General features: G+C 42.7%; 1 protein-coding gene across 6 annotated transcripts in view; it reads right to left on the minus strand.

Moving 5' to 3' along the window:
- Window positions 1–27,204, minus strand: part of TRIO (trio Rho guanine nucleotide exchange factor) — a 356,186-nt gene that overhangs the window by 205,174 nt on the left and 123,808 nt on the right. For all 6 annotated transcript variants that reach the window (XR_011430259.1, XR_002802647.2, XR_011430260.1 and 3 more), the window contains exons 3-8: window positions 23,468–23,582; window positions 17,568–17,760; window positions 14,846–15,358; window positions 13,186–13,308; window positions 8,312–8,503; window positions 679–810 (exon numbers count right to left, since the gene is read on the minus strand). Coding sequence is in view for 3 of the 6 variants with exons in the window: in XM_023625830.2 (XP_023481598.1) it covers window positions 679–810; window positions 8,312–8,503; window positions 13,186–13,308; window positions 14,846–15,358; window positions 17,568–17,760; window positions 23,468–23,582 (1,268 nt within the window). In the remaining 3 variants the exon portion in view is untranslated. The remainder of the gene's footprint in view (window positions 1–678; window positions 811–8,311; window positions 8,504–13,185; window positions 13,309–14,845; window positions 15,359–17,567; window positions 17,761–23,467; window positions 23,583–27,204) is intronic.

Consider the following 27,204-nt stretch of genomic DNA (forward strand, 5'->3'; position numbering starts at 1 on the left):
TGAGCTAGCACAAGTCACTTCTCCTCTGTGCCTCGGTTTCCTCATTTGTAACAGTGGGGCTAATAACAGTACATGTCCCAGAGCTGGGAGCATTAAGTAAGTGATTCATAAAGTCCTTATAACAAAGTCTGGCACTGAGGAAGGTGGCAGAAAATAAACAGGGACATATTAAATAAACAATTTACCCTGAAAGAATAAAGAAAATGCCACATTTTGACTCCTGGAACAGCAAATAGCTTTACCTACTTCAGAAAGCAGTGTGTACTTTGCAACTCAGGACAGGAGGCTGCATCAACTCTTCCTCTTTCCTACAAAGCTTCATTCAGGAAGACTAACTTGAGTTTGACTAGACTAAATAGCGTGCAAAATACGTATTTCCTAAATATATGTAAACAAGAAGACTGGAATTTCATTTATTTTAGCAGATGAAAATATAAGCACTTTAAAAGAAATCCACAAATGTCACAGGGCCATGAAAAGGCTGCTCATTGCCCCCATCCTGTTTTACTTACTAGCCCTCCCCGCCCCAACTTGAGGTCAAAAGTTACAATAAAACTGCAGTTTAATTTGAAATCTATAAGCTTTTCCTAAGCTAACAAAACTTCGAATCTTTCAGCTTTTGGTGCTATGACACAAAAATAATGTTGCTTTGCAACTGAAGCAGCACTGAGCACTTACCTCGGAATAAGCCAGGGTGATGTGCTCATAGATCCCCTGGTGGTGATGAATGGCGTCCTCCAGGTCCGGTAGCTCCGACGGAAGGTCCACCTCACCACAGGCTTTACACCACGAATCCACATTGCTCATATACTTGGAAGGTCAAAACAAAAAGGATTATGTCTATCAATGACCATCTGTATTGACACATGACTCTTTTTTAACGTGGTTTTGAAATAAGCATAGTGGATTCTAAGGTAGCATGGTTGAATGTCCATCTCACACGGCATTAAGGTGAGTTCTCAAACCGGATTCCCGAACTCCCCCCGCCGGCCCTCCAGCTGAGGTTCTGGCAGCACTGGGACCCAGGAACCTGCTTGAAATGACGGCCTCAGGTGATTCTGCGGCCCACGTCTGGGAGCACAACTGGAGCAACTCGGCCTCGCATTCTCTGTTTTGGACATCCTGGTTAATCTTCCCATTCCACATCTGAATCCACGTTCCCAACTGCCCTGTGCTGCCAGCCATGGAGGACACAGAAGCTTCGTCCCCCTACCCCTCAGCCTCAGTTGAACAGCAGGGTGCGGTTCCTCTGGGAGCTGTGGTCCAACCTTCCAGGTTTCCTCTTACATGAGAATGCTAATGGAAGATATCTGAAATCCTTTACCTAACATTGGGATGAGCAGCTGGCCCATTTTTCTACCTTTCAAAAGCAAATACACGCAGGAAATAAAAGGAGACCAAGTGAAGGTGGCCTAAACTCCCTAGCTGTGCCCATTGACTCGAAGGGAGGCCGCGGAACCCCTCAGGTCCTTCCCACTTTGCATCTGCTGCAGGCGGCAGTCCCAGGCTGCTGCCGCCAACTAATCTCTCCCCAGTCTTCTCCCTGGCCACCCCCACATGCCCAGGATTCATCAATAGCTGAGAACTCACTGCCAAATTTCCTGGGGAGATCCTATCAGCATCCATCACGCTTTAAGTGTCAAAGGCAAGCAGCAGAAGCCCCAATTAAAGACGCTAATTCAATTAAGCCAGACCAACACAATTCCCTGGGTTTCACGAACTCTTTTACTCCAGTTCCCCACTGTCTTTCAACTTACCAGGCAATGTGGAGGGTGACCATTTAAAACAGAGTAAGTGACCTGCCAGGCAGGAAAAGTGCTATGATTCTCTTAAAATATATATATTAGAATAACTTCCCAGGTACTTAGGACATTTTTAGGAACTTAAATAAATCACCCAAGTAATAACTCTTCATAAAAATTCCTTTATTATTAATGTATTGGCTCAGAAAAATATCAGTATGCAAATCTTAGGGCTTGAAACCAATTCATTTGGCCATCGGTGTCACCTGATAGCACATGGTTTCTGATGGCTTCAAACAGGGACAATCCTCATTACCCTCTCCTCTGGGGCCTTCCCAGTACCATCATCAAGGCAACAAGAGTGGTCATAAAACTACTTTACACCTCTCCCCGCTGCATAAATTCATGTCTGACGACTTAGGCATGTTTCTAAGTATTTCCCGGGTGGAGTGTTCTAGAAATGTCAATTAGCTCAGGCTGGGGGGTTCTAAGTGTTCTTGATCTCCATTTCACTCTATCTTCTTCCATTACCACATTTCATGCCAATTATTAAATTATTGTAAACCTTTTTCAAATATGAATGACTGAGGTTAACCATCATCATTAATAAGTCATCAGGTCAAGTCAGCAGCTAATTGCTTCTGCACACTGGCCACCACAAAAGGCCCAAAACAAAGCAGAGTTACAACATCTTCTTAAGAAGAGGCTAAATTGCTTCTGATAGAACAAGGTGAAAACAAGTTTTAGTTATTTAATACTTCACAATAAGCAGAAGTGTCAGACTAATATACCACTGTATCAAAATGACTATTAAAATAGATTTAACTCCAATTTTCTGAAGCAATCAGTAAAAAGAAACATTCAAGAAGTTTTAATATATGCCTGTAGTAACAGTGACTTACTTATAATTTCTTAAAGTATCCTAAGAAGGTATAGATTGATTACTCTTACCTGAAAATATGTAGCAAGGTTCTAAATACACAGGGAAGGACGGTTGCCACACGGAAATCTTGAGGAAAAAGGATTCTGCACGTCTAAATTCACTCGGTTAAGATATCCCAAGGACAGAGAGAAATCTGGCCTTGGTTTTACAGGGGCTTTTGCACAAGTGTAATTTTTGTCTTTTATTTATGAGACGGGGCGAACTCTAGGCTCTGAATGCTTTCTGAAAGGCTGAACACCCAGAAGATCTGAACGGAGTGCCACCAGAGCACCAACCCCATTCAGAGAGCCAAGGAACAGGGTGTTAACAGGTATTCCACAAAGAAAAGGCACCCTGGGGTCAAGTTTGGTGTCAAAGTTCAACAGGTACCTGTAGAACAGAACCTCTTAGAGCCTTTTAATATGATAATATGCACTGTGAATATGGGGGGAGGGGACACTGGCATGTCTGTTTAAAAGTTCTCTGACCACTCTACTACACCCCATATCCCCTACACATACCTATTACCATCCTGAAAAATACAGTTTGGGATTGCAACACCGGGAGAACGTCTAGCACAGAGCCTGACACTTTGTAATCGATGAGGACTGATGATGGTTACTGTACTCTGGCAAGAGCAGAGCAGCCAGTTCAGTCTCTGATGCTGTAAGTGCTCAGTGAAACAAAATACATAAACATACAGCATCTGGCCAGACTGGCGGTAAAGACAGGAGAGTGCAAGAGAACTAATGAATTCAACTCAAGAGCCGGGATCAGAATTGAGAATTCTGATGCTCAGCATAATGGTGACTTTTTTAAAGCATTGCTGAATATAAGATGACAGGAGTCTGGGTCAGCTGGTTTGCAAAACTGAGGCAAGCAGATGAGGGAAGAGTGACTAATATATGTTTTACAAGGAAAGCTTGAATAATTAATTAGCAGATTTATTTTCATAAGCATGTATTCCACTACTCTCCATCTGCTGAGAGTGGGGGCTTCCAATTTGGGAGCAGCTCAGCTCTCTGGCCTGTTCTGCCTCCCACCCAGGCGAGCTGGGATCCTCGCAGCGAGGAATGTCACTCCCACCCATCTCCCACCCCCACCACCTAGTGAAGGAGCGGCAGCTGAGCACAGGCAGTTAGCTCGATTTAGGAGACAAAGAAAAGAGACCTCCTAGAGTGTGAACTTTTTAAATATTTATTTAGAGAGCTTTTCTCCTCTTCAGAAAAATTAAGACTGGTTGAAAAATTATTCATGTACATGAATTCAAATTTCAGAGTTTCTTTCTAATTTCCTCATTTTCTCTTTTCATTTCTAGAAAACATTACCCTACTTTTCCTTTTTATGTCATCATTCTATTCCCTGAGTCTTTACCAACACACTCCCTCTCCTGGTTACTCTAAGGGAGATGGCTCCCATCTCTGCCCAGGGAAATCACAGGCGGATGAAGCATTTCCACTTGTGAATCCGGCTCTGCAGCTCCAACAGGGTAACCTGGAGAAGACAGGTTTGGTTTGAACCAAAATATGCCAATGATCACTCCAAGTATCATAAACCTGTTTTCATTAATACTTTTTTCTTTTATATATATGCATTTTTTATTCCAATTCCCTTCTATTGCATGAAAATCATGTTTTTGTTTTACTACAAGCCAAGAATTAGGCCTATACTTTTAATAAAGTGAAACAACATTAAAATGGGAGCAATTCCATGCGTATTATTTGCCATAGAAATCCAAAAGGGAATACTGAAGCAGTATTCTTACTGTTTTCCTCTGAATTTCAACCCAGACTTATGATAAAATTATCCAGCTGATAACTAGGATAAGTCATGTTTATGGTAAATGTTACTTCTAAATTTATAAGAATATTAATGTAATTGCTTTGTTTGTGGAAATGTGCTACTATGTCAGGAAGTAAAAGACCTTCATGAACCTCAACGAAAGTCCCAGCTTTGGGAACACAGACAAATCACTGTCCGAACAGAATACCAGGACAATAACACCATGAGCCTCTTTACTTCACTGGCCTGACTGAAAGATGAAATGAGATTTTGTGTTAAAAGCTTCGCAAGTTTTAAAGAACTATACAAACACTGGTTGTTACTTTCTTTTTTGGCTATTATCAAATTACAGAGGCCCCTAAAGTGATAGATAAAATAAGGTGATCAGATTTCTGGTTTGCTCTAAAGGTAAAAACAGAACTTTCTGCAGTGATGGAAATGTGCACCTGCACTGTCTAACAGAGGAGCCACTAGCCCCAGAGTGCTACTTAGCATCTAAAATGTGGATACTGTGACTAAGAATGTGAAAATTACAATATTTTATTAATACATTTTATTTAACTTTAAGGAATTTCAATAACCACATGTGGTGACTGGCTACCATATTGGACAGCACAGCTCTAGATCATTTTTTTCTAACAGAAAAATTGGAGATTCTAAGGTATAGTAAAATCAAGTTACTCTAATTCTTTGTTTTATAAAAATGTAATTCTAATAACATTTGCTATCAAAGCTTCCTAATATAAAGAGCCTGTCCAGTGGATACACCACATGACCCTAAATCACGTCCACTGGTGAATGGCTAACACAGTGGTCATGTCTCCATACTTGCAAACTGATCCTCTGATACCATACACGCCTTCACTGGAGAAGAGAACATGAGAGGGAATGGATGGACGAGACATCTTTGGAAGACATGTAGTCTATCAAGTGTCATTCTCATCTAGTTTTAACCTTAAGATTTATGTTTATAAAACCACAAGCAAATACGAACACAAGAACCCCCACAGAGACAGAGGAGTGAGGCCGGGCAGCTTGGCGCACACAACTCCCTAGCTGGGAGCTGTCATCCTTATGGGGAAGGCCGCTTCCTTTGGTAAGACCATTGACCACTGGCTCACATTTGAGCTCTACATCCCCTTAATCAGATTTAAATTCTTAATGAAAATTCTGTATGGGGTTCAAAGAGGTGGCTATAATGGAAACCTAACTTATGATGTCCAAGTTTCTGGTCCTTTTCCTAGTGAGCTTATGAAACAGCTGAAGCACAACCGGAAGGCAAAGCTTCTAGAAAGAGAAAACAAAGTTGACCTGTTCCTGTGATTGTCTGCTGGGAAGAAGAAAACTACTTTAATAGGAGTGGTGTTCTATGCATTAGAATTTCAAGGATCTTACTTTGATCAGTGAAGGGGAAGATACAGAATACATTTTTACTTGAGGGTAAGGAAACGCTTTCTGGAGACATCCCAATATCCCCTCCGCACATTTCAGTTGCCTGGGTGCAGGCCTCATTACCTCAGTCAAGGTCCATCAGAGATGCCAGGCCCCCGCTTCACCAGGCAACTCTGTCCCTAAGCTTGTATTTGGCTTCTTCTCCGGCCACTTGATACACATGGAGACTTCAAACATTGTTATTGTTTACGCAAGATCCCTCAAAATTCTGTTCAATAATGTATTCATCTAGTTTAGTTCCCTTCAAATCCAGAAATTACACCCATTCATTTTATCCAAATAAAAACACCCCAGGCTCTTTCAACTTTGCTGCAAGTTTGAAATTTTTGATAATAAAAAAATTGTGGGGAAAGAATGCCCCATGGCATCCACATTTCTAGATTATTTTCAGGCACATCAGAGTGGCAATTAATCTTATGGGTTTATTTACAATTCTAAATCCCACCATGCTTATGAAAGAGATTTTTCCCTACGTGTTATTATGCTTCAGATTATCTGTCATTCACCCAAGTAGCTCGTCTTGTTTCAAATTTATTCATATCATACTGATGTACTTTTCTGGGGGCCCACTACCAATTTACACACTCTGAGCTCAACGGGGTTGCTGTAGCCTACACTACGTTACCCTTCCAGCTGGCACATGTGCAGGCACCACACAGCTCCTCTTCCCACTCACAAAAATGTCCAGTGAACAATACATCACCACCCTGGACAATCATGGGGACCAGAGGTAGCCACAGAGTCCTGGAGACAGTGCTGTTTTATGCTAAAGAGGGTTCGTGTTACTTTAAAAAAAAAACTGTTTTTCTGTGTGAGTTTTAATTTATCCTTTATCACAAAACTAGTTAAATGCATGAGGTCAGTAAGCAGAAAAACCTTCCTACTGAAACCTGGAAGTCCCTGCTCACAGCTTTTACATGAGGCTATTAAAATTTTTTTTTCTCTTTATATTTCACTCCGTTTCCTCTCTTGCTTCATACTTTAAAGGTTTCTGGAGTTGAGATCACTACTAATTAGTGTCTTGTGCAACATTCTAGCTGCCTTGCCAAAATCCCAGGCAAGCTGGGGCCTCCATCTTAGCTTTACTGACTTCACTCCTCAACAGACACTGTTTCTAGATTAAAGAGATAATATTTCCTTCTTAGGAGCATCAGTGCAAATCCTTATGACTATAGTTTTTTCCCCAAAAAAATTATCCCTGAGAAAGCTTTATCAACAATTCTCCTTTAAAATAAGGCAACCACTCGCCCCATGGCTAAAAGTTCCTGTGCTTTTTCACCACGTCTTGAAAATGTATTTCACTGCCCAGCACACCTTCTACTCCCAACGTTTGAGTCACGAGCTAATCCCTCTCCTTCTGCCACACTCAGAGTGTTTGTTTAAGCAAGTCTGCCTGAGGTGCGGACTGCGGAGGTGTGGGGAGTGTAATGGCATACGTTACAGATTACCTCCTAAAGAAGGTATTTCCACCAGCACTCAGCAAACGAAGCCATTGTGAAGGCAGGATCCATAGAAATAACTTAGTAACTGTGAAAGACACTGTCAGCTGCCTACCCAAAAGCCACTTTTCCACCCCAGCCCTTGCTGGCAGAGCCTGCTTACCACTGTGTAAGCTAAGAGGCTGGACCCGCGCCTTCCCAGTCTCCTCTGCAGCCAGGGCATGGGCATGCACCCCACTCCTGGCCAACGGGAACCGAAGGGAAGCGTGCTGGGGTGGAGAGACCTTCTGAAGATAACGTTTCCCTGATGAAAGTAACAGGCAGAGACACCGCCATCCCTGCCTACACGGGAAACTATGGTCGTGGGGCTGGTGCTGGGAGCTGGGACATACATCTGCGACCATGAGGAGAGGGCCAGCCAAGCTAAGGAGCAGACCCCAGCCCTGACATCACTGTATGGCTAGAATCCCTTCACTTTGCAACTTCTTGTTTTGTGAGAAAGCAAACCCCTGATGGTTTAAACCTGATAATCAGGCATCCTTTTACTTGCTGCCAAAGCATCCTAACTGGAACATTAAAGTGACAATAATGAGGAGAGAGAGGGGGCGGAGGAGGGAGAAGAGGGGAGACAGAACAGCAGCCACCACCTATTAGCACTTCCTGTGTACCAGGCACCACGCAAGGCCCCTAGCGAACTGTCTCATTTATACAATAACACACTCCTCCCGTGTAGATACTTTTATTTCCACCTTACAAACGAGAAAACTAAGGAACACAGAGGTGAAATAAATTGCCTAAAAAAGGAGTAAGAGAGCTGGGTTTTAACTCACAGCTGACTGACTTCAGAGGTCATGTTCTTAAGCACAGTAAGTGCCACATGAAAGTCCCCAAGGACTTGGCCACAGGTAGAGAGGACATTAGAGGAGGAAGCGTTCTGGTCACCACCTCATGGGCTGGGGGCCCCAGGCACTGACCTTCTCAGCCTTCTGGTGGAAAATGGAGGACATGTCCAGCAAGGTGCTCCGCTCATCCAGGGCTGCCGCAAATGCCTTCCACTCCTGCTCCAGCTGATTCGCAATCTGCTTAATCTGCTGAGAGGCGTAATGGCCAGACTCGACCAGGCGATTGGCCACTGACATGATGCGGTTGATGTTGACATACACGTTCTGCGGAAGGGGCAGAAAGAGCGGGCTCACTAAGGACTGAGAAACCTAGACAGCACTTTCTGAAGCACAGCCGACTAACTCAACAGTTATCACATTCTTAACAGCAGAATCACCTGATACATAAGAGGATAATATTGCTATCTGGATTTCCATAAACTCTCATCTATTTTTAAAACTGAAAAATTACAAATCAACTAGCTGAAAGGCATATTGTTAGGCACAAAGCAAGCAAATACACAAGTGGGTGCACACAAATGTACTATTACTCACTTCTTGGCTTCAAATCCTGACAAGGGTCCAGATGGCGAGCTCACTGACAAGCAGTCACCCAGAACTGAAGGAACCCAACGTCTCAGTTCTTAACTAGAACCCAGAAACTACAGAGTACATACTTAGCAACCAAAGGCTATTTGTGTGAAAACAAGCTCTCCTTTCTACATAAGCCCAAGTCATCTTTCTGGTGCCAACAGAAAATCTTATGTAAATGAATCTACTTTCTCCAAGGAATATGAATTGGGGTGGAAATACAACAATGCTGTGTTCAAATTTTAAATCAAGCTTTTCTACTCTGTTGAGTCCACCAGTTTGCTGCAAAAATAAGGATGCGAGGCTTAAAAAAAACCCTACTTTTTTTGTGAAAAAAGTTCTTGCTATGGTATTTCACTGTCCACCTTCGATCTTCTTTAAGGTTCCCATGACAGCAAAGGCAGGGGTGGGGAATGCACACCTTCAACAATCCCAGGCTGCTGTCCTTCATGTATTTATTATTTTTGTGATGCATCACAAGACTGCTCCTCTCAATGGGTCCCCCAAAATTGTAGACACATCTTCGGCTCCTCCCAATTTTGCCCCTCAATCTAATTACCCAACGTGTCCAAACTCCTCTACATTTTTCCTTCCTTCTCTCCCTTCCACCATGGTCCTTGGGCCAATCTCCTACTGCCTCGCACCCCGAACTCTGCGACAACCTCCTCGCTGTCACCTAGTCCGCAGTTCACCCAAGTAAGCGTCCTAAAGAACGTACTGGGGCCGGCCCCGTGGCCGAGTGATTAAGTTCGTGCACTCCACTTTGGCGGCCCAGGGTTTCACTAGTTTGGATCCTGGGTGCAGACATGGCACCACTCATCAGGCCACGTTGAGGCGGCATCCCACATGACACAATTAGGAGGACCCACAACTAAAATATACAACTATAAACTTGGGGGATTCGGGGAGAAAAAAGTAGGAAAAAAAAAGATTGGCAACAGCTGTTAGCTCAGGTGGCAATCTTTAAAAAACAAAAAAAAAAGAATGTACTTATCCATTCTTTTTTTTGTTGTGTTTTTGAGGAAGATTAGCCCTAAGCTTACTTCCGCCGCCAATCCTCCTCTTTTTGCTAAGCAAGGTTGGCCCTGAGCTAATATCCATCCCATCTTCCTCTACTCTACATGTGGGACGCCTGTCCCAGCGTGGCTTGATAAGCGGTGCGTAGTGCTACGCCTGGATCTGAACTGGTGAACCCCGGGCTGCTGAAGCGGAGCGTACAAACTTAACCACTGCGCCACTGAGCCGGCCCCTGTCCATTCTTTCTTTATACCTTCTTTCACTCATTCTTTTCCTCCATTTCTGACCCCAGCCTAAACAAGGTGGAGTCACCCTTACCTGGGATTAGAGAGCCACAGACTCCAGCCTGAGTTACTCCTCTGGGCTGCATCTGCAGGCCAGAATCAGCTAACAGATGTCTGGGTGTCTAAAGCGGCAGGGAGACAGGGCACTGGGTGAGGCTGTGACAGCCAGTCAAGGCCGTGATCAGCGGGCTCCTGAGGCATTCATGCTCTAACTAGTGTCCTTTAAAAGCCATGCCTTCCCTTCTCATATGCGTTCTCTCTCTTTAGTGACAGGTGACTAGTTTCACTAATTTTGGCTTCCTCTGTATCCTGAAAGAGGAAAATCCACCCAAAAGGAATGCTAGGAAGAGCATAAGCAGATGCCCTCTGTTAGGATCCAGAGACGAGCTGTCTATTCAGATGGCTCTATTGTGGGAACCACTGAGGGTATTCATTCCCACCTAGATTCTCTTACAGTGTCCTGCATTACTTTTATAGCCTCAAACAGACTGTATCCTACACATGGGCACTGGTCCACGTGTTAGACCTTTTCCATATCTCCATCATTTCTGGCACAAAGGAACATGGTGGCACAGCCTAAACAAGCAACCTGCACACAAATAGAGTAAGTCCCTACATTAAAGGTACCTACGCCTAGACTCTTATCATCATAGCTATTAAAAACATTTGTAGGAAAAAAAAAAAGTGGGGGGGCAAGCCCGGTAGCCCATTAAGTTCACACACTCCACTTCGGCAGCCCAGGGTTCGGATCCTGGGCACAGACATGGCACTGCTCATCAGGCTGTGTTGAGGCGGTGTCCCACATGCCACAACTAGAAGGACCCACAACTGAAATATACAACTATGTACTGGGGGGATTTGGGGAGAAAAAAAAATACTTGTGATAGTAGAATGAGCATCATTGTTGGTATCCTTTAAAATGATTTCTTTGAAGATTGTCAGCTTTGCACATTGATATTCAGTATTTTCATTTTCTTTGTGAAAAAGTGTTTAAAACACTGTAGATAGCAAAAGAAAGGGCTGAAGGTCAATAGGTCCTTATTCTGCATACATAAATGTCCTAGACAAATACTAAGGATTTGTGGAGGTATTGAGAACAAGGGTTGGGATACACCTATAAAGCTCTCCCAACAGTTATCACCCAGCATGGCACAGGGCTACCACATTCTTTTTTAACTAAAATTTTAACTTAGAAAAGTAATAATAGTGTATTGTAGAAAATTAGAAAATACACTTATACCTAAAAAAGACATCACTCATACTTTTTTCTTACTTATTTTAACAGTACTTTAATTAGACTGATAACATCACTGACGATAATTACCATTTATCAAGTATTTCCTATATGTTCAACACTATAGTGTTTTACTTATATGGAGTAAATAAAATAATGTAAGACTGTGAAAGGTAAAGATTATCCCCACTTTATAGATTAGGAAACCAAGGCTTAAAGAGATTAAATAGACTGCTCAAGGTCACATGGTAAAGAGAAGAGTCAGAATTAGAAACCTCTGCTTTCACAACCCACACTCCTGTCTTCCACACCATGCTTCCCAGTCTGCTGATTTCTAAATCTGTCACTATTTTTTTTAAAGATTTTATTTTTTCCTTTTTCTCCCCAAAGCCCCCCGGTACATAGCTGTGTATTCTTCGCTGTGGGTTCTTCTAGTTGTGGCATGTGGGATGCTGCCTCAGCGTGGTCTGATGAGCAGTGCCATGTCCGCGCCCAGGATTCGCACTAACGAAACACTGGGCCACCTGCAGCGGAGCGCGCGAACTTAACCACTCGGCCACGGGGCCAGCCCCCTAAATCTGTCACTATTAATGCTGGGGAGGGAGGGTATATTTTCTGTTCATGTCTAGTTTTTCTAAAATATATTTTAATATTTCTAGTTTTTAAAGTATGTAACAAAGTGGACTGAACATGCCTTTCATCATTAGTTGGAAGTTTCAGAATATTTTGAAAAATTGATAGGAATGTTTTAGGAAGAAATTCTTCCAAGAAACGTCCCCTAAAGGTTAACATTTTGGCTCTCCTTATCCATGCCCAGGTTTGATCATTTCACCCAGAAATCCTCTTACCTCAAACTCTGGAACAGGGAACAAACTTTCTTGATGGTGTCTATTATAAAAATTTTATTGCTAAATCTTATCTTTGAAACTACATAAATTAGAGCAGTTAGCTGACCAAACTTTAATTAAATGGCATCTTACTAAAGTGATTCAAACAAAGGCCCTGTCTTCACATTGCTCCAATGCTCTGTAACAAACGTTATAAGGCCTAGGAGTATTTAATTCTCATAAGGTTGGCTCAAAGTCCAAACCAAAACTCCTTGCTCCTGAAGAGGAAATTTCTAGAAGCTTAACTATCTACAGAAGTAACCATATATCCTGTAGAACAAGATATAGTTTTACTTCAGTTATATTAACTCCAAAAATGTAACAAAAGTGATATTTAAAATTCATTGTTGGTTGGGTTTTTCTCCTGCAATGTAGACCTCTGTCTGGTCACAACAGGCCAAGGGCATCAAAAGCATTGCCCTAGAGGAGAGCCAGGGTTCCAGGCAAGGCTGATGTCCAGATCCGAGCCCTTCAGTTCAGCTTGGAAGGAAATCTCCCATTTTAGGAGAGCTGGAGGACGCCCTTGAGGAAAGCAGCAGGCTGACTTACTCCCTCGTCGTGAAGGGCGGCCAGCAAACTGACAGCAGGTCTGCTCAGAAGACTCAGCTGGCCTCTGAGCAGCTTTTCTGGAGCTCCTGTAGGCTCCTTGGAGTGCAGCACAGGAGCCAGTGTCAAAAATCATCCATGTTGGACTGGCCAAGTAATTGATTCAAGTTTCACTGGTTTGTTTGCTTGATTTTGTTTTTGTTTGTTTAAAACTTAAAACAAGCTACTTAGACACTGAAAACACCAAGAACTTTCCACACTTGGAGATCAGCTGCTAGCATCTAATCAGTAACTCTGAAGGCCCCCCAGAGCCCCCCGGCAGTATGCTGGGACATGATCTGTATAAATACCGCCCATTTGCTAAAATGCTTTCACACACAGGATACACCGATTCCGAAGGTATCTTACCATACAGTTCATGGCAAAGTGGTTGTGCTGTGTCTGAAGCTCCATTGCGTGAGGATGGCTGGTCCCAATCTCAGTGTAGCTGTTCAGAAACAGGCCCTTGTTGTGTGTGATCCAGTCAAACATCTACCGGAACGAAAAAGACAATGTGGAATCACTCTAGAAAGAGAAATGACGGACACGGCCCAGGAATGAGGCCAAACCAAGAAAGGGTAGCGCCCTTCCTCTGACAACTTCTCAGGCTTTAGGGCCCAGAAGATTCCAGACCTCAGAAGTCAGCAGTTCTCAACTTGCAGGATCTACAAGAAAATCTTATCTAATGAGTTCCTCTGATAGAGAAGGAAGTAAGGAGCAGATAAGAGGTATTCAAATCCCCCAGACTAATTAAAACTCCAATCTTCTGACTCTCAACCCAGCCTCCTTGCTATACTGAACTGCCTAATTGGCCACACTGCTCTTCAATTAAAGACCCGTTAGGTGAAATTAGGGATTTACAGGTCTCTGAACAAGTTTTGCTTTGTCCACAGATTTCTGACAATCCAGAGACATAATAAAAGATTATGATCTTCAGTGCAAGAAGTAAAAAAAACCAAAACCTATGCAAATGCAAACAATAAAGTTTAACATAAAAATAAAACAAGATTAGGAAAAATTTAACAAGGACATCTCTCTTAAGGTTCAATAGAGATGCTACCTGGAAAAGGATGTCAATTATGTTGTTCCCAAGGAAAACATTTACAGAAAAAGAAATGGCTATCAGTTAGCAACGCTACCATGACCTGAACCAGAATCCCAGAGACAGTCAGCTGTTTTTCCAGTAAGTGGAAGGAAGATTTTCTAGTGTCTTTGAAAAGGCACTACTAAAATATAAGCACATTGACAGACATGTTAAAAGTTTACCAAATAATAGTACTGAATTGTCACCTTTTGAAAGGTCCTTTACATCAAAAATTACTAATGCAGTTTTTTCACTTTATAAAATATTCTCCTGTCCATGAAAAAACTTGAATGGCTCAAATTAAGAGTGATCAATTCACCCACGTTCATGGCTCGCAACACATTCCTATAAATAAGTGTCCTGTTTTCACATCACTAAGACTGAGATAGCCAGTAACTTACAAGAATTCACTTTGACCAGCTGGTTTGTCTGGAGTACAAGAATAAAACACAAGACCACAAGTAATTATTGCCTGTATTTCCAAGAAGCTCTTATTTTTAATGCATTATTCACCTTTTATTTTAAAAACATGCTCAGTAGTAGACCTGAATGGTGTTCTGTCACTGGCTTTGTTGCGGAAGAGCAGTTATTAGCAAAATACATCCATAATTATCGCTCTCAATAACATAATCCTATAAAATTTTTACTCTTTTAACTGAAGATACCATTCTCACCTATCTTACAGGCATTCTAAACCAAACTATCAATAATCAATAACTCAAAGTTTCTAAAACAGCACTGCATTGCACAATGAGCAAAAGTAGAAAACAAGTTTAGGAGAAATCTCTGAACTGACACTTGCTGGTCACTAGCAACTGCCATGAGAGGAGCTGATGCTTCCCTAGCCCTTTCTCCTGACCAAAGCAGCCTTGGCGGCTGGGACCCAATGACCCAGGAAGCCTCCCTCCATGTCTCATGTTAGCATCCCTCTCCCTCATCTTTTACCTTCTCAGCATCCTGTTCAAACAGCCTCAGCTGAAAGCACTGGTCCAGCTTCAGTTTCCTCACATGCCACATCTGATGCAGATGCTGCCGCGTTGAGTGCAGCCTGTCCAACATGGCGGACACCTTCGGTAAGAGGCTCTGCAGGTCCGCATTGCCTGACCCCGAGTTCTTTTTGGGAAAGCTGTCACTGCTCTGAATCCTCTGAAGTAGCTTCTGTCCCTCTAAATCCAAGTCTTCTATGGGGGCCTTAATCACCTTCTTCTTCAGCTGGGAGTGTTCCTCAATCATATTCCGAGCCCCCTCCAAATCCTGAGGCAACTCCTTCTTAGCCAGGATGTCCTGAAGTTCCTCCAGCCGAGAGAGCATGTGGGTTGCATTGCTAATGTAGTCTTCAAAAGCAACTCTGATTTCAATCCATTCTTCATGGTTGTATTCCAGGCAGCCATCAAACTCAGGGGTTAGCTGAGAAGGATCAACTACTTTGGTAAGGCCTTCTAAAGAGACCATGTTTGTCTTAAGGGGAAAAAGAATCATGTATGAGAAGATGAAACCATTTTATACGGTCTTATCATAATGCAGTTTGCAATGCTTAATTACAGATTTTCAAACTTAAAGCAAGTAATCTATTTATAGAAAACATAACATACCTTGTTCTGGCCCCATAAAAATAAATGTAGATGAAAGAAGCATTAGTATAGTCAGTGAAAGATAAATCCATTAAAGCAACACACATACGTTAGTTGCAATACCTATGTATTTCATCAGAGCTAAGGAAATCACATTTCCTTCCAACAATTTGGAAATTAATCCACTATCTTAGGTACTTTAGGATATGAATGACTTTTCTGAAATTTAGGAAATAGACAAGGGTTACAACAAGAAAGCTGAAAAAAGCTCTTTTCACAAAGCTAAAGACAGAGGGAATGTTTCATTCATTGCAATAACCTGCAGCGATTCTGAGCAGTACAATGTTACACATAGTCTCTTCTACATTCTGATCTAAGGGTGACAAAGTTTTAGTCAATTACAACCCAAGGAAGAAATCTTAACTTCATCCTATCAGAATGAGACCCAGGGTTAATACTCGTATTATGCCTCTAGGCAAACGGGGTCAGGGGGAGCGGTGATTAAATGCAAAGACAATGGTAAAGGAAAAAGATTTATGACCTAGAACCAAGATAAAACACAGAAAGGCTGGTTAACTCCACCTCTGTGAGCTCCTGCCTTAGAGAATCCTGGAACTGCATCTCTGTGCTGTTTGGCATCAGAACAGCAAAAGGCAGCAGAGCTGGAAAGAGAGGCTGCTCCTAATGCAGCACTCTTGCCTGTGATGTGACTGTAGGTTCCGTCCTGCCTCATTTGCCTGGACTTTAATGTCCATGGAGCAATCACTTCACAGAGAGAGGCTGGTAACAATGTAGAGACCAGTTCGACAGAAAAACTGGCATAGGAAGCTTTAACGGACAAGGGGGAAGAGACTGAATTTAGACTAGCAAAGCGTGCATGCATTACATTTCCAAACTATTATTTCTGCTTAAAACACGTATAATTAAATACAACACACTTTAAATTCTGCAGCAAGAAAACAACTAATACCCAATAAACAGTCCTCCAAAATCACTTCTTATTGTGTATGAAGATAAAGGCTTACTGGTTTCACCTTTCACCTAAAATTCTAGAGTTTCAAATTCAAATTAAAACTAAATTCAGATTTCAGATTGAAAATCAGCACCATGGAAAGAGATTTAAAAATGCAAGCAATACACACATGAAAACATTTTGAAAAGTGTAACACATAACATAAAGCTTAAGAATTAACATTGTGTGATATGTTTAATACTGTTTTTGCTGTTTAACCTTAAAATACATGAATACATTGACTAAAACCTAATGTTTGGGCAAAGTTGCTAGAAGAAGCAATCTATTCAACTAAAAATTATTATAATTTATTACCTAAACTATCCAAATGCTATTACAGAATATGGCATGAATCAAGTTTTAAGCTGGCCAGAATACTTTCTTCCCATAATCACCTCATTAAACTAACTGCATCAAAGCCTTGTCAGAACCTTGTTAGCCAAAGGAGACCACAGTGGAAGGAAAGTAAGTTAAGGGGCTGCAGTTTGCTCTATACACTGTCTGAAAGACAGCAACCTTATGTGCTAATTGAATCCAGGACTCAGCAAAGGTTTTGAAGGAACATCTCCCTTTTCATAAATGAGAGACTTGGTGCATGAAATACATGACAGACCATTCTCTCCATTACCGAGGTCAAGATGAAAACAGTCTCCCTCATATTTTTTCCTGAAGTTGGGCATTTCTCCCTAACATTCCCTTATTTCCCAGGCTGAGGCAATGACAACGCATCTGAAGCTACGTAAAGCTGCTTGCGCTGGATGGTAAAGCTACTTTATCAAGCGAAGGAAAGGGAGCAGCTTCTTTCTAATGCACGTGCCCTCCACCTCAGCAGCCCCATTGGCCCGAAGCACGAGCAATGACTCCTAAGCCCTCCAGCAAAACAGTCCACTGGGGTGATGCGACAAACCCACCTAACAGTGTTATTTTACACGGTAACTAATTCTGCTTCATCTGTGCTAAGACATGCAGTTCCTGTTTAATATGCGGTTTAAAACTATAATCAGCCTAAAATGATGAGGAAAACGCCAGCTTTTAATAAACCACACCTATTGGTTTAGTTGGTCTGGCTACACAGAGAAGTTACCTCAAATTCAAATTTAGAACTGCCAAAATTAGTCCTCTGTTTCTGCCAAAAGTTGTCTGGCTTGATGATCAGCGCAACGTGGATGCAGCAGGGAAAGGACTCCTGCAGGATCTTCAGCAGAGGTTTGATGGAGTCCCACTTGGACCCACGCATGTCCACGATCACTGTGAATCCGCGCTTGCAGACCTCTTCACTAGGGAAAAAGAAAACAGGTTTAAACCATGCCCCTCTTGCCCCTTTTTCTGGTCAGAGTCCTGCTGGGCGAGGCTGACTCTACTTCCTTCGTCCCGCTGTGTGTTGAGCCCCGTCCTGTAGGGTGAGAAGTGGAAGGGGCGCCATACTCCAGCCACTGCGCCCGCTGCCGGGCAGTACCTGTGCAGAGGGGGCTGGTGGACGCAGAAACCACTAGAAAAAGAGCTTAGGTCTCACCCATGGAACTCAACTCTTTCTCACCCTCCTTGTACCTTAAAGGAAGAGACTCTGACTACATATGCATCGAGGAGCAATGACGTTTTAAAACAGCGTTCAACTTCAAACCTTTAAAGTTTTTATTTTGTATTTATGGTTTTGCATCTTGTCTTCCTTCTGGAGAAAAATGATCACCATCCTGCCCATGCCTCACCTTTTGTGTATTAACTGATCACACATGCTGTCTAGTTACTATTACAGCAAACGTCCTTGGGTGAGCACTACACAGGGACTGACTCCCGCCCTCATGTGCAGAGCCAGGGAGGGCAGTCACAGACCAACTGTGACCAGCTGTCACCCAGGACTCCCGGGATCACAGGCGCTGAAACCACCGCCACCGCCCACTAGCGATGGCAGGAGCTTTTGAATGTCCCATTTTCTTCCCTTTAACTTGTCTGAGGCCCCTGAGCCATCTGAGAGGTTCTCCAGTGTGGTCCACTGCTCCCTGGGGCTCCTTGGGACTCCTCTGGAAGTCTGTGGGGTAAATCTATTTTAGTAATACTCAGACTTTATTTCCTTTTTCACCCGGTGGCACTGACAGTAACACTGCTGGCCCTCAGCACAGATCAAGGCAGTGCTAGGAGGCCTCATGTTCTTTCCCTCCACGTTCTTGCTGTTTAACAACAAAAGAGCCAGTTTCTCTTAATGTCTTTGATGAGGTAACAGAAATTATTAACTTTATTAAATCTCAACCCGAGTACACAGGAAATATATATAATGCATTCCTATAGTAAAGAACAAACAAGAATCAAAGTGTCCATAAATACAGGTTAAAAATCCATAGTCTCACTTAACCTTAAGTCAACACTGAAACCAATTTCATGCTCTCTCTTGCATGAGCTCTCTCCTTTTCACTCTCCCTCTCACGCGCACACACACACAGCACTCTTATCTTGACTCACACCATCAGAGCAACTGACATTCCGAGTTTCACAGATGGAAAGCTCCTACGACAACTCCATCAGTGTAAGAGGCATGTCTGAAAAATATTCCAAAAAAGTCTGTGGGGCTAGTACCTGAGCTGATGGCGGCTCCCAGTCCTAGGAACACGGTGTGGAAAGCCAGAAAAAGAGAAGAGACTGACGCAGCAGCCTAGCTCATCATCCAAATGCGGAAGACGGCAGAGGACTGATGTGATTAACCTCTGATAACTACTCTTATATGAATATGAGCTTAAAACGAGCTGACATTTGGCTCACACACTCCTCAAGCAGGTCCTGGGCCACAATCCAGGGAACATGTGCTCCTTCACACACCCTACAGGCAACCGGGGTGCTCCCAGAAACCTCTCCAAAAAACTCCCAAGTCACTGAAATTAAGCGTTCCGGCCCTCCTCAGGCTCTAATGGGGTCTGCAATCCTGCGAGATTCCATAATGTAGAAACTTCAGGGCCCCAGAGGTCCTGGGGGCTAGACCAGCCCACGGAGGAGACGGGCAGCTGCCCAGCTGCGGCACTCTGCTCCAGAGCCTCCTATTCTGCTGCTACACACCACAGAGAGGAGATTGCAAAATCGTAGCTGTAGGTTTCATTGTTTAATTAGTTGCTGTTTGGTAGACTGCGCTCTAAGCATCAGTCTTCACCATATCGAGATAAATGCTCTGGCAGCCTGTCTTTCTCCTCATGTGGCCCTACACAGTATGTACATAAAACTACAAAGCCCCTCCACTTGAAAGAGGCTTAGAAGGAATCCTGAATAACTCCAGGCTTAACAACACGAACAAGTTGGAGAAGACACAACCACAAGACGCCCTGAGCTTGCACAGTTTACACAAGGATTAACTACTCACCCTCCTCCACAATCAGACTGTGACCCCGGTAACTTCCCCCGTATCGACAACAGCAAAGGAACTGGGCTGGGAGCGCACATCCTTTCAATCCATCTGTCTTCATCAAGTTAAAAGCCAGTTGTTACTAAGAAAGCAGTGACTTACAAACATCCTCAAACCCGATTCTCTTCCTGAGCAGCTAAAGGACATGTACAGCTGCCTGCAGGACAAGGGCTCCAGCCCGTTCCTCTACCCTCAAGACACCGCTCACGGCTCACGGGAATGTGTGACTTATTGATCAGCTTTACCTAAGAGCCTCACTTTATCTGCGAGATAAAGAAAATTAAGACAAAACTAGGGTCCTTTTTCAATGCAGGTTTCTACAAGACAAACTCTACTTGAATGGAAAGTTTCCCTGCAAATTAATTCTATGAAAATCATTCCATTACTCCAATTGTTTCTTTAAAAAGGGGTGGGGAAGGGAAGGTGACCCAAATAATAATACTCAAACCCCTCACGGAGCTCAGATCACATTTATATTGAACTCTTGAGGGCCATGTTTAAAGGGCACACAGACAATTTAGAGGCCATGCAGAAGAAAATGACAAGATGATCCGACTCTGGAACACAGGTCAACGGGAAAACAACTGAAAGAAAGTATAAGAGCAAATACGAACGATGGAAATCACGGTACCCCTTCTGAGGCAGCTGCTGAACACCAGGCATTGTGCTGGGCATGGGCATAAGTAATCCTACTTAATACTCCCAGTAAAGAACGGATAATTACCACATTATTAGATCACAAAACCGTAAAAGTAATTAAGTAACTCATGCAAAGTCACAGTCAGTTTGACTCTGCCACCATACTTTCCCAGATGGCACATCTCTCTCCACACCCGGGACATGAGGCCCTGTGAGTGTCTGGCTGAGGGACAGCCAGAGGCTGCCATCACATCGCAGAACACGTTGGGAGTAACGGACAGGGACAGAAGTCTCACAGACCCCACGACTGTTTATGCCACTCAGAACCTGTAACAACAAATAGACTCAGAAGTTAACTACCAGCAAGCCCACAAGTCCAAAACACTTCACGCACCAGGAATGTGCTGACAATGTTTACTAATCCCACTGTCTGGCTGAAGCCGGTGCTTCAGCGGTCAAGCCCTCACTGGAGGCAGCGTGGCTCTTTCTGAGCCAGTTTTCAGACCTCGATCCGGAGAGGACCCATTTTGTTCCACCTCTCTCTGTCTGGACCACTGTGAAATCCTTCTCTGTTATCACTGGGCAAATGCATCATTTACATGTTAATCCCACCTCTCATTTGCTCATTAACCAAGGATGAGCAAAATGGCATTTCTTGTCACTTGGAATTGTGAACACAAAAGCAAATCTAGGCAACGAAATGAAGTGACTGTATTCAGTGGTTGGAGGGTCACCCTACACACTTAAGTATTTATGAGATGCATGATGGATGTTTGGGTTTTATAATAAAATACTCCAGGGGAAAAGTAGAAAAAAACAAGATTGGCAAAATTTGATCATCACTGAAGTTGGATGATGGGTATATGGGTGTTTGTTTCACAGATTTTCTCTAGTTTTGTGTATGCTCACAATTTCCCACGACAAAGTTCTGTGTTTTTTTTTAAGTGGGTCATCCAGGTTCAAAATATACCTGAATGAATTTTTTGATAATATCAATGAAATGAAAAGTAATTTTTTTATATTTATAATCAATACAGATTTCAAAACCAGAAAGCAAGTTGCCGAAGTCATATACAGAATTCCAATTATGTAAATGTTTTTTAAAAATCACCTGGATGAAACAAAATTTGTTTTTCATTAAACTATATAAGTATCACTGTGGTTGGCAGGGATTTATTATTTTCATATTGTCCCCTACATTTCTCTATTTCTTTTTCCACCATTGGCATAGTACCTGGCACATAATAAGAACTCAGTAAATGGTAGCTATCAACTATACTGTTGTCTATAAGTGACAGTGAGCAGTAAATAACTTCTAAAACTCTTTCCAACGCCATGATTTCAACAGTTCAGCAATCCAAGAAAATACCAAGAGGAAAGGGAAAACTTTTTCCATATATTTAAGTAACGGGCCCATTAATTTGTCACTGATGATACAAAGTGATGGTTTTCCCAAAAAGGATATCCTAACAGCAAAACCCAACTTCCTTCAGAAGGTCAGACCATCAACACCAAAAGCTGACTCCATCAGCCACAAGAAGGAGGGGTTACCAAGGGGCACAGCTGTTTTCCCCGGTTGGTGTCAAACTAAATAGGTCAGGAGTGTCACAGACTATGTGCTGTGGTGGCTCTGTTCCATTAACCTCAACCTTTTAGGATCCAAGACGCTGCTATTGATCATCTTTTATTATTCTCCTGCATAAAATGTTCCTCATGGTTACTGTCTCCTCTAGCCTAGATTATGACCGAGTTTTCTTTTACACGTCCTAATTTAGTCTCTTAGGAAATGCCGCCTCACTCTACCACGTCAATTATGCCCTCCTTTAGCATACACCTTTCTGGAATGAAGATTACCTTTTTCACACAGGGAAGCACCCTTCCAACCCCCAACATAACAATCTCTTATTCCAGCCATGGCTATATACTTGGATTATATCTGAGTAGTAGTCTATTTTCCAAAAAATAATCTGAACAATTAAATGGAGATACTAATACAGGGGAGAAATTTCCTCCACCAGCTGTCAGCCAGTGCTGTAAGTAAAACTTCAGTAATACATTTCTAGAGCAGAAGCAAAGATTCTAAATTCCTCAAGTATAGACACAGGCCAATTCCTATTAACTCTTCCTCACTTTAGGACTTTCTCTGGAAGATAAAGCTTTACCTATCCTTGGTATTCAACAGCATCCACACTAACAATCTCCCTATCATTAATGGGGTCTCGGATTGAATGCGGGTTCCCAAACTTGACATCCCAGCATATTAGCTGGTAAGGTTTAATGTCCCACAAACTTCATGCTACAAATCAACAGAATACTTTTCTTCTGGTGAGAAAGATTCGCACTGAGCTAACATCCATTGACAATCCTCTTTTTTTTTTTTGCTTGAGGAAGGTCAGCCCTGAGCTAACATCTGTGCCAGTGTTCCTCTGCTTTGTATGTGGGATGCCTCCACAGCATGGCTGACAAGTGGAGTAGGTCTGCACCTAGGATCCAAATCCACAAACCCGGGCCACCAAAGTAGAGTGTGCGGAACTTTAACCACTCGGCCATGCAGCCGGCCCCCAGAACACTTTTAAAGAACTGAAGCTCAGCATGAAGACAGAAATATACTTATCAGAAACAGTACTCCATTTCTGATCTTCCAGTCCACCGCATCTGGGTATCAGAATCACCAATGACAACTCTGCTCTATTTCTATCTCAGGCTCCACACCCAAACATCACAGCCATGTGGGCATCCCAACCCCACCGTCACTACGTAAAGCCCTTCACTCAAAACACGTCCCCTCTCATCCCTACACACACGATGGTCACAAAAGGGAAAGAAGGAGAAAGATCACAATTTTAATTTTATACTCCTTTGCTTGGAATTCAGGCTCCTATGTAGCTGTTTTCTAGAGTGTATGTGGCTGCGCCTCTTGGAATAGTGACAACAGTGACAAGCCCAAACCACAAAGAACTTACCTAGGAATACAGGCTAGATAGGAAATGAGTCTCCTGAGATCCTCCTGTCGTATTCTATCATGATTGCTGCGGGCCGGAAAGGTTAAAATGGGACCTCCACGCTTATCTCTGCCACCTGAAAAACAAGCATTACGAACATATTTAGACAGAAACGAGAAGACAGGTCTCTGCGTGCCACTGGAAGTCCAGTGCTGTCACCGATCCACTCACACAGAGCTGTGCCTCCATCAAAGGCAAGTGTCCTTGTTTCGGTGGAGATAGGCCAGGCCGTTTCCCTGCCCCCAGGACTCTCAAGAGAAAGTCTGAGCTTCGCAGGCCACACGGAAGATATCGCAGAAAGCCTTGTCTTTTTCTCCCAGTGAGTTTCCTCCATTCTGTGGTTTCATGTTTTGGAGAGAAAAAACGTTTTCATGTACGTGTCCTTCATTCACCTTAGACCACCAGCTCCTCCGATCTCTCTCTCTCTCTCTTTCTCCTCCTCATGTCCCATCTCTCTCCCTCCCCTGCCTCCTAAGCTCTCTCTTTGCTACCACCCAAACTGGGTTTCAAGTCTTGAAAAGGGTAAGACAGGAATGTTCTTCAACCTTTCTGCGGATGATAATTCTCTATAACCTGGCGTTTAGGGCTTCTTCCTCTCCCAAGGGCAGCACCTGACCCCAGTAGTCAAGCTTTACCAATCTCTCACACAGACAGACATACAACAAAAGAGAGATTAGCACGCAAGAATTTTAAAGCAGAACTAAATTAACTTGAGGACTTTAGGAAAATTACATTACACATTAAGTACAAATCTCAGATGACCGGCCTTTGACAGACAGGCAGAAATATTTCTCTATACAGTCCTAATAAAATCTGCTGCTATCACTGAACACGTCTAGTGAAACTGTCACGTTTATTTTATGACTTCTATCCGGGTTTTCAGAAAAGAAAACCGAGAAAGAACGTACCCTTCCCAGGAGTACCCTCCCTTTGGTTTTACAACTCCAGGCATCTTCCTTCAGAAGCACAGTGATACGATCTCAAAATTCAAGTCACATTATGAAACTCTTATTTTCTCATTTTAATTATTTACCTCATCAGCAGAAAACCAGATTCTCTCTTTTAGAAAAGCCAAAAAAGTATTCAGCAGAAGATGTTGGTATTTTAAAAACATATTTTACCAATATAGGTTTTTACAATTTCCTAGGATGATGATTAACACTCTTTCTAAACAACAATGAAACTTCACTCTGATTCTGAATACTTAAAGCGATCTACATGCACCGTTCAGTCATGCAGTCTAGAAAAGTGTTAACTTATTTATAAACCCAGTAATTCAAGTGTTAAATGGGAACCACACTGAAACACAGCTCCCAATGACGCCGGGCACGGTATCAAGTGCTTTATGCACACACTCTGATTTGATTGTCACAATGACCCTGTTGAGAGATTTTATCATTCTAGCTTCATAACTCAAGATCCTAAGACTCAAAGAGCTTAAGTAAAGACAAAGGAACCAGGCCGGCATGGTTACACCTGGGTCCTTTGCCCCAACAAGAACTCATATAATTTCTTAAACTAGTGCCTTTAGTTCTTTCTAAACTAGTAAAAATGTCAGGACAACTAAATGATGGGTTCCTAGGCCTTTTTTATGAATGAAAGATACTATTAAAACGTGAGAAGCAGTACTGTTATAATCAATAGAACATCTTTACAAAGTAATCTTCTAAAATATCAAATAGTATTTTTTAGGATAATATCAATGGCTCTAGTTTTTGGAATACCTCTTACCCCCAAGATAAGACTGGTAACAATGTCAACATTTTTTTTCATTCTTGTCAAAAAAGAATCAATCTCCTTGATCAAAAATATAGATCAGGGCCAGCCCAGCAGCATAGCGATTAAGTTCACATGCTCTCTTTCAGTGGCCTGAGGCTCACCAGTTTGGATCCCAAGCATGGACCTACACACTGCTTATCAAGCCATGCTGTGGCAGCAGGCGTCCCACATATAAAGTAGAGGAAGATGAGCATGGATGTTGGCTCAGGGCCAATCTTTCTCAGCAAAAAGAGAGGAGGACTAGCAGCAAACGTTAGCTCAGGGCTAATCTTCCTCAAAAAAAGAAAAGAAAAATTATTATAGATCAATACATATCATAGAAACTTGAGTTTTTAAAAATACAGTATAACATTTGGATTAAAACATTCACCCCACTTTTAGTAAAGAGAATAGCACTTTTCTAGACCACCATTCTGAATTTAAATGCAACTTAATGTTTGATTCAGTAAGGAGACTAAATGTCACTGACCCACATTCAACTCTCCTCCCTCTGGGGTCATCATATCTCAAAATGCGAGCAAGGCCTGCTCTACCATGAGTATGAAAAGTAGAATCCAAAATCTGCCCATCAGAGACAGTAACATGGGAAGTCCACAGGCGTGCACACTGCACATGGCCATGCTGTTCACTTCGGAAGTGAGAACCACACACAGGCGTGGGGAATTATCGCTGCCTCGTAGCACCGCTTCAAGTCCCAACCAGAGATTCTCCCCAAGCCGGCAGCACTGACGAGGAGCCCTGAGACCTGCTGGCCAGCTCATCCACCACACAGGCTCTCATTCATGTCCTTAAAAAAGCTATTTAGGGGCTGGCCCCATGGCCAAGTGGTTAAGTTCCCACGCTCTGATTCTGCGGCCCAGGGTTTCAGGGGTTCGAATCCTGGGCAGGGACATGGCACCGCTCATCAGGCCATGCTGAGACGGCATTCCACATGTCACAACTAGAAGGACCTACAACTGGAATATACAACTATGTACTGGGGGACTTTGGGAGGAAGAAAAAAAAAGCTATTTAAACCTAAACTTGAATTTCAATCTAAAGGAAAAAAACTTCACTTTATCTTTTTCCTTTTCCCAGAATAGAGTTTCAGAAAGCTTACTAGAATAGCTTTAAAACTTCATCAAAAATCACCTATGAAGGGGCTGGCCCCGTGGCCAAGTGGTTAAGTTCGCGCGCTCCACTGCAGGCGGCCCAGTGTTTGTTGGTTCGAATCCTGGGCGCGGACATGGCACTGCTCATCAAACCACGCTGAGGCAGCATCCCACATGCCACAACTAGAAGGACCCACAACGAAGAATATACAACTATGTACCAGGGGGCTTTGGGGAGAAAAAGGAAAAAAATAAAATCTTTAAAAAACAAAACAAAACAAAAAATCACCTATGAAGTAAAAATTGCCTATTCTCTATTTAAATAATAGTTTGCTTTCATATGCTAACCTCCCTGCATTGGGGTGCATCTTCCAATCTGTGGTGTGTCACAGTCAGTGACAGGCAGGTGCCAATCACCCATCTGCTAACCACTCCCAGTGAAGTTAAAAAAAATCTCAGAACAAGATGAAATGCAGTATTAGTTCAGAAAAATGTAGTCTCTGAGCCTCAAGGAGCTTACAATCTACTGCACAAACATCTGTTTCGATCATATTCCCCAAGACTTAGCTTGGCTGCCAATGTCACAGAGGTACCCACGTGGAAATACTGTCCGGGTCGTGAGGCAGAAAAGTTACAAGTTCAAAGTTCTTGTTCTTAAACTAATAAAAATAATACTGCTGCAGCTCATAAAAGCTTCATCTACTAGATATACTCATGTGTGTGTGATGTCCACCCATGGCCTCACGGTGAGGCAGGCAGGACAGACGTCAGTCCCATTTTATAGATGGAAATTCAGTGCCTTAGTTTCTACAATGAAAAGGGAGGAAA

This window comes from Equus caballus, chromosome 21 (genome assembly GCF_041296265.1).
Source record: "Equus caballus isolate H_3958 breed thoroughbred chromosome 21, TB-T2T, whole genome shotgun sequence".
NCBI lineage: Eukaryota > Metazoa > Chordata > Mammalia > Perissodactyla > Equidae > Equus > Equus caballus.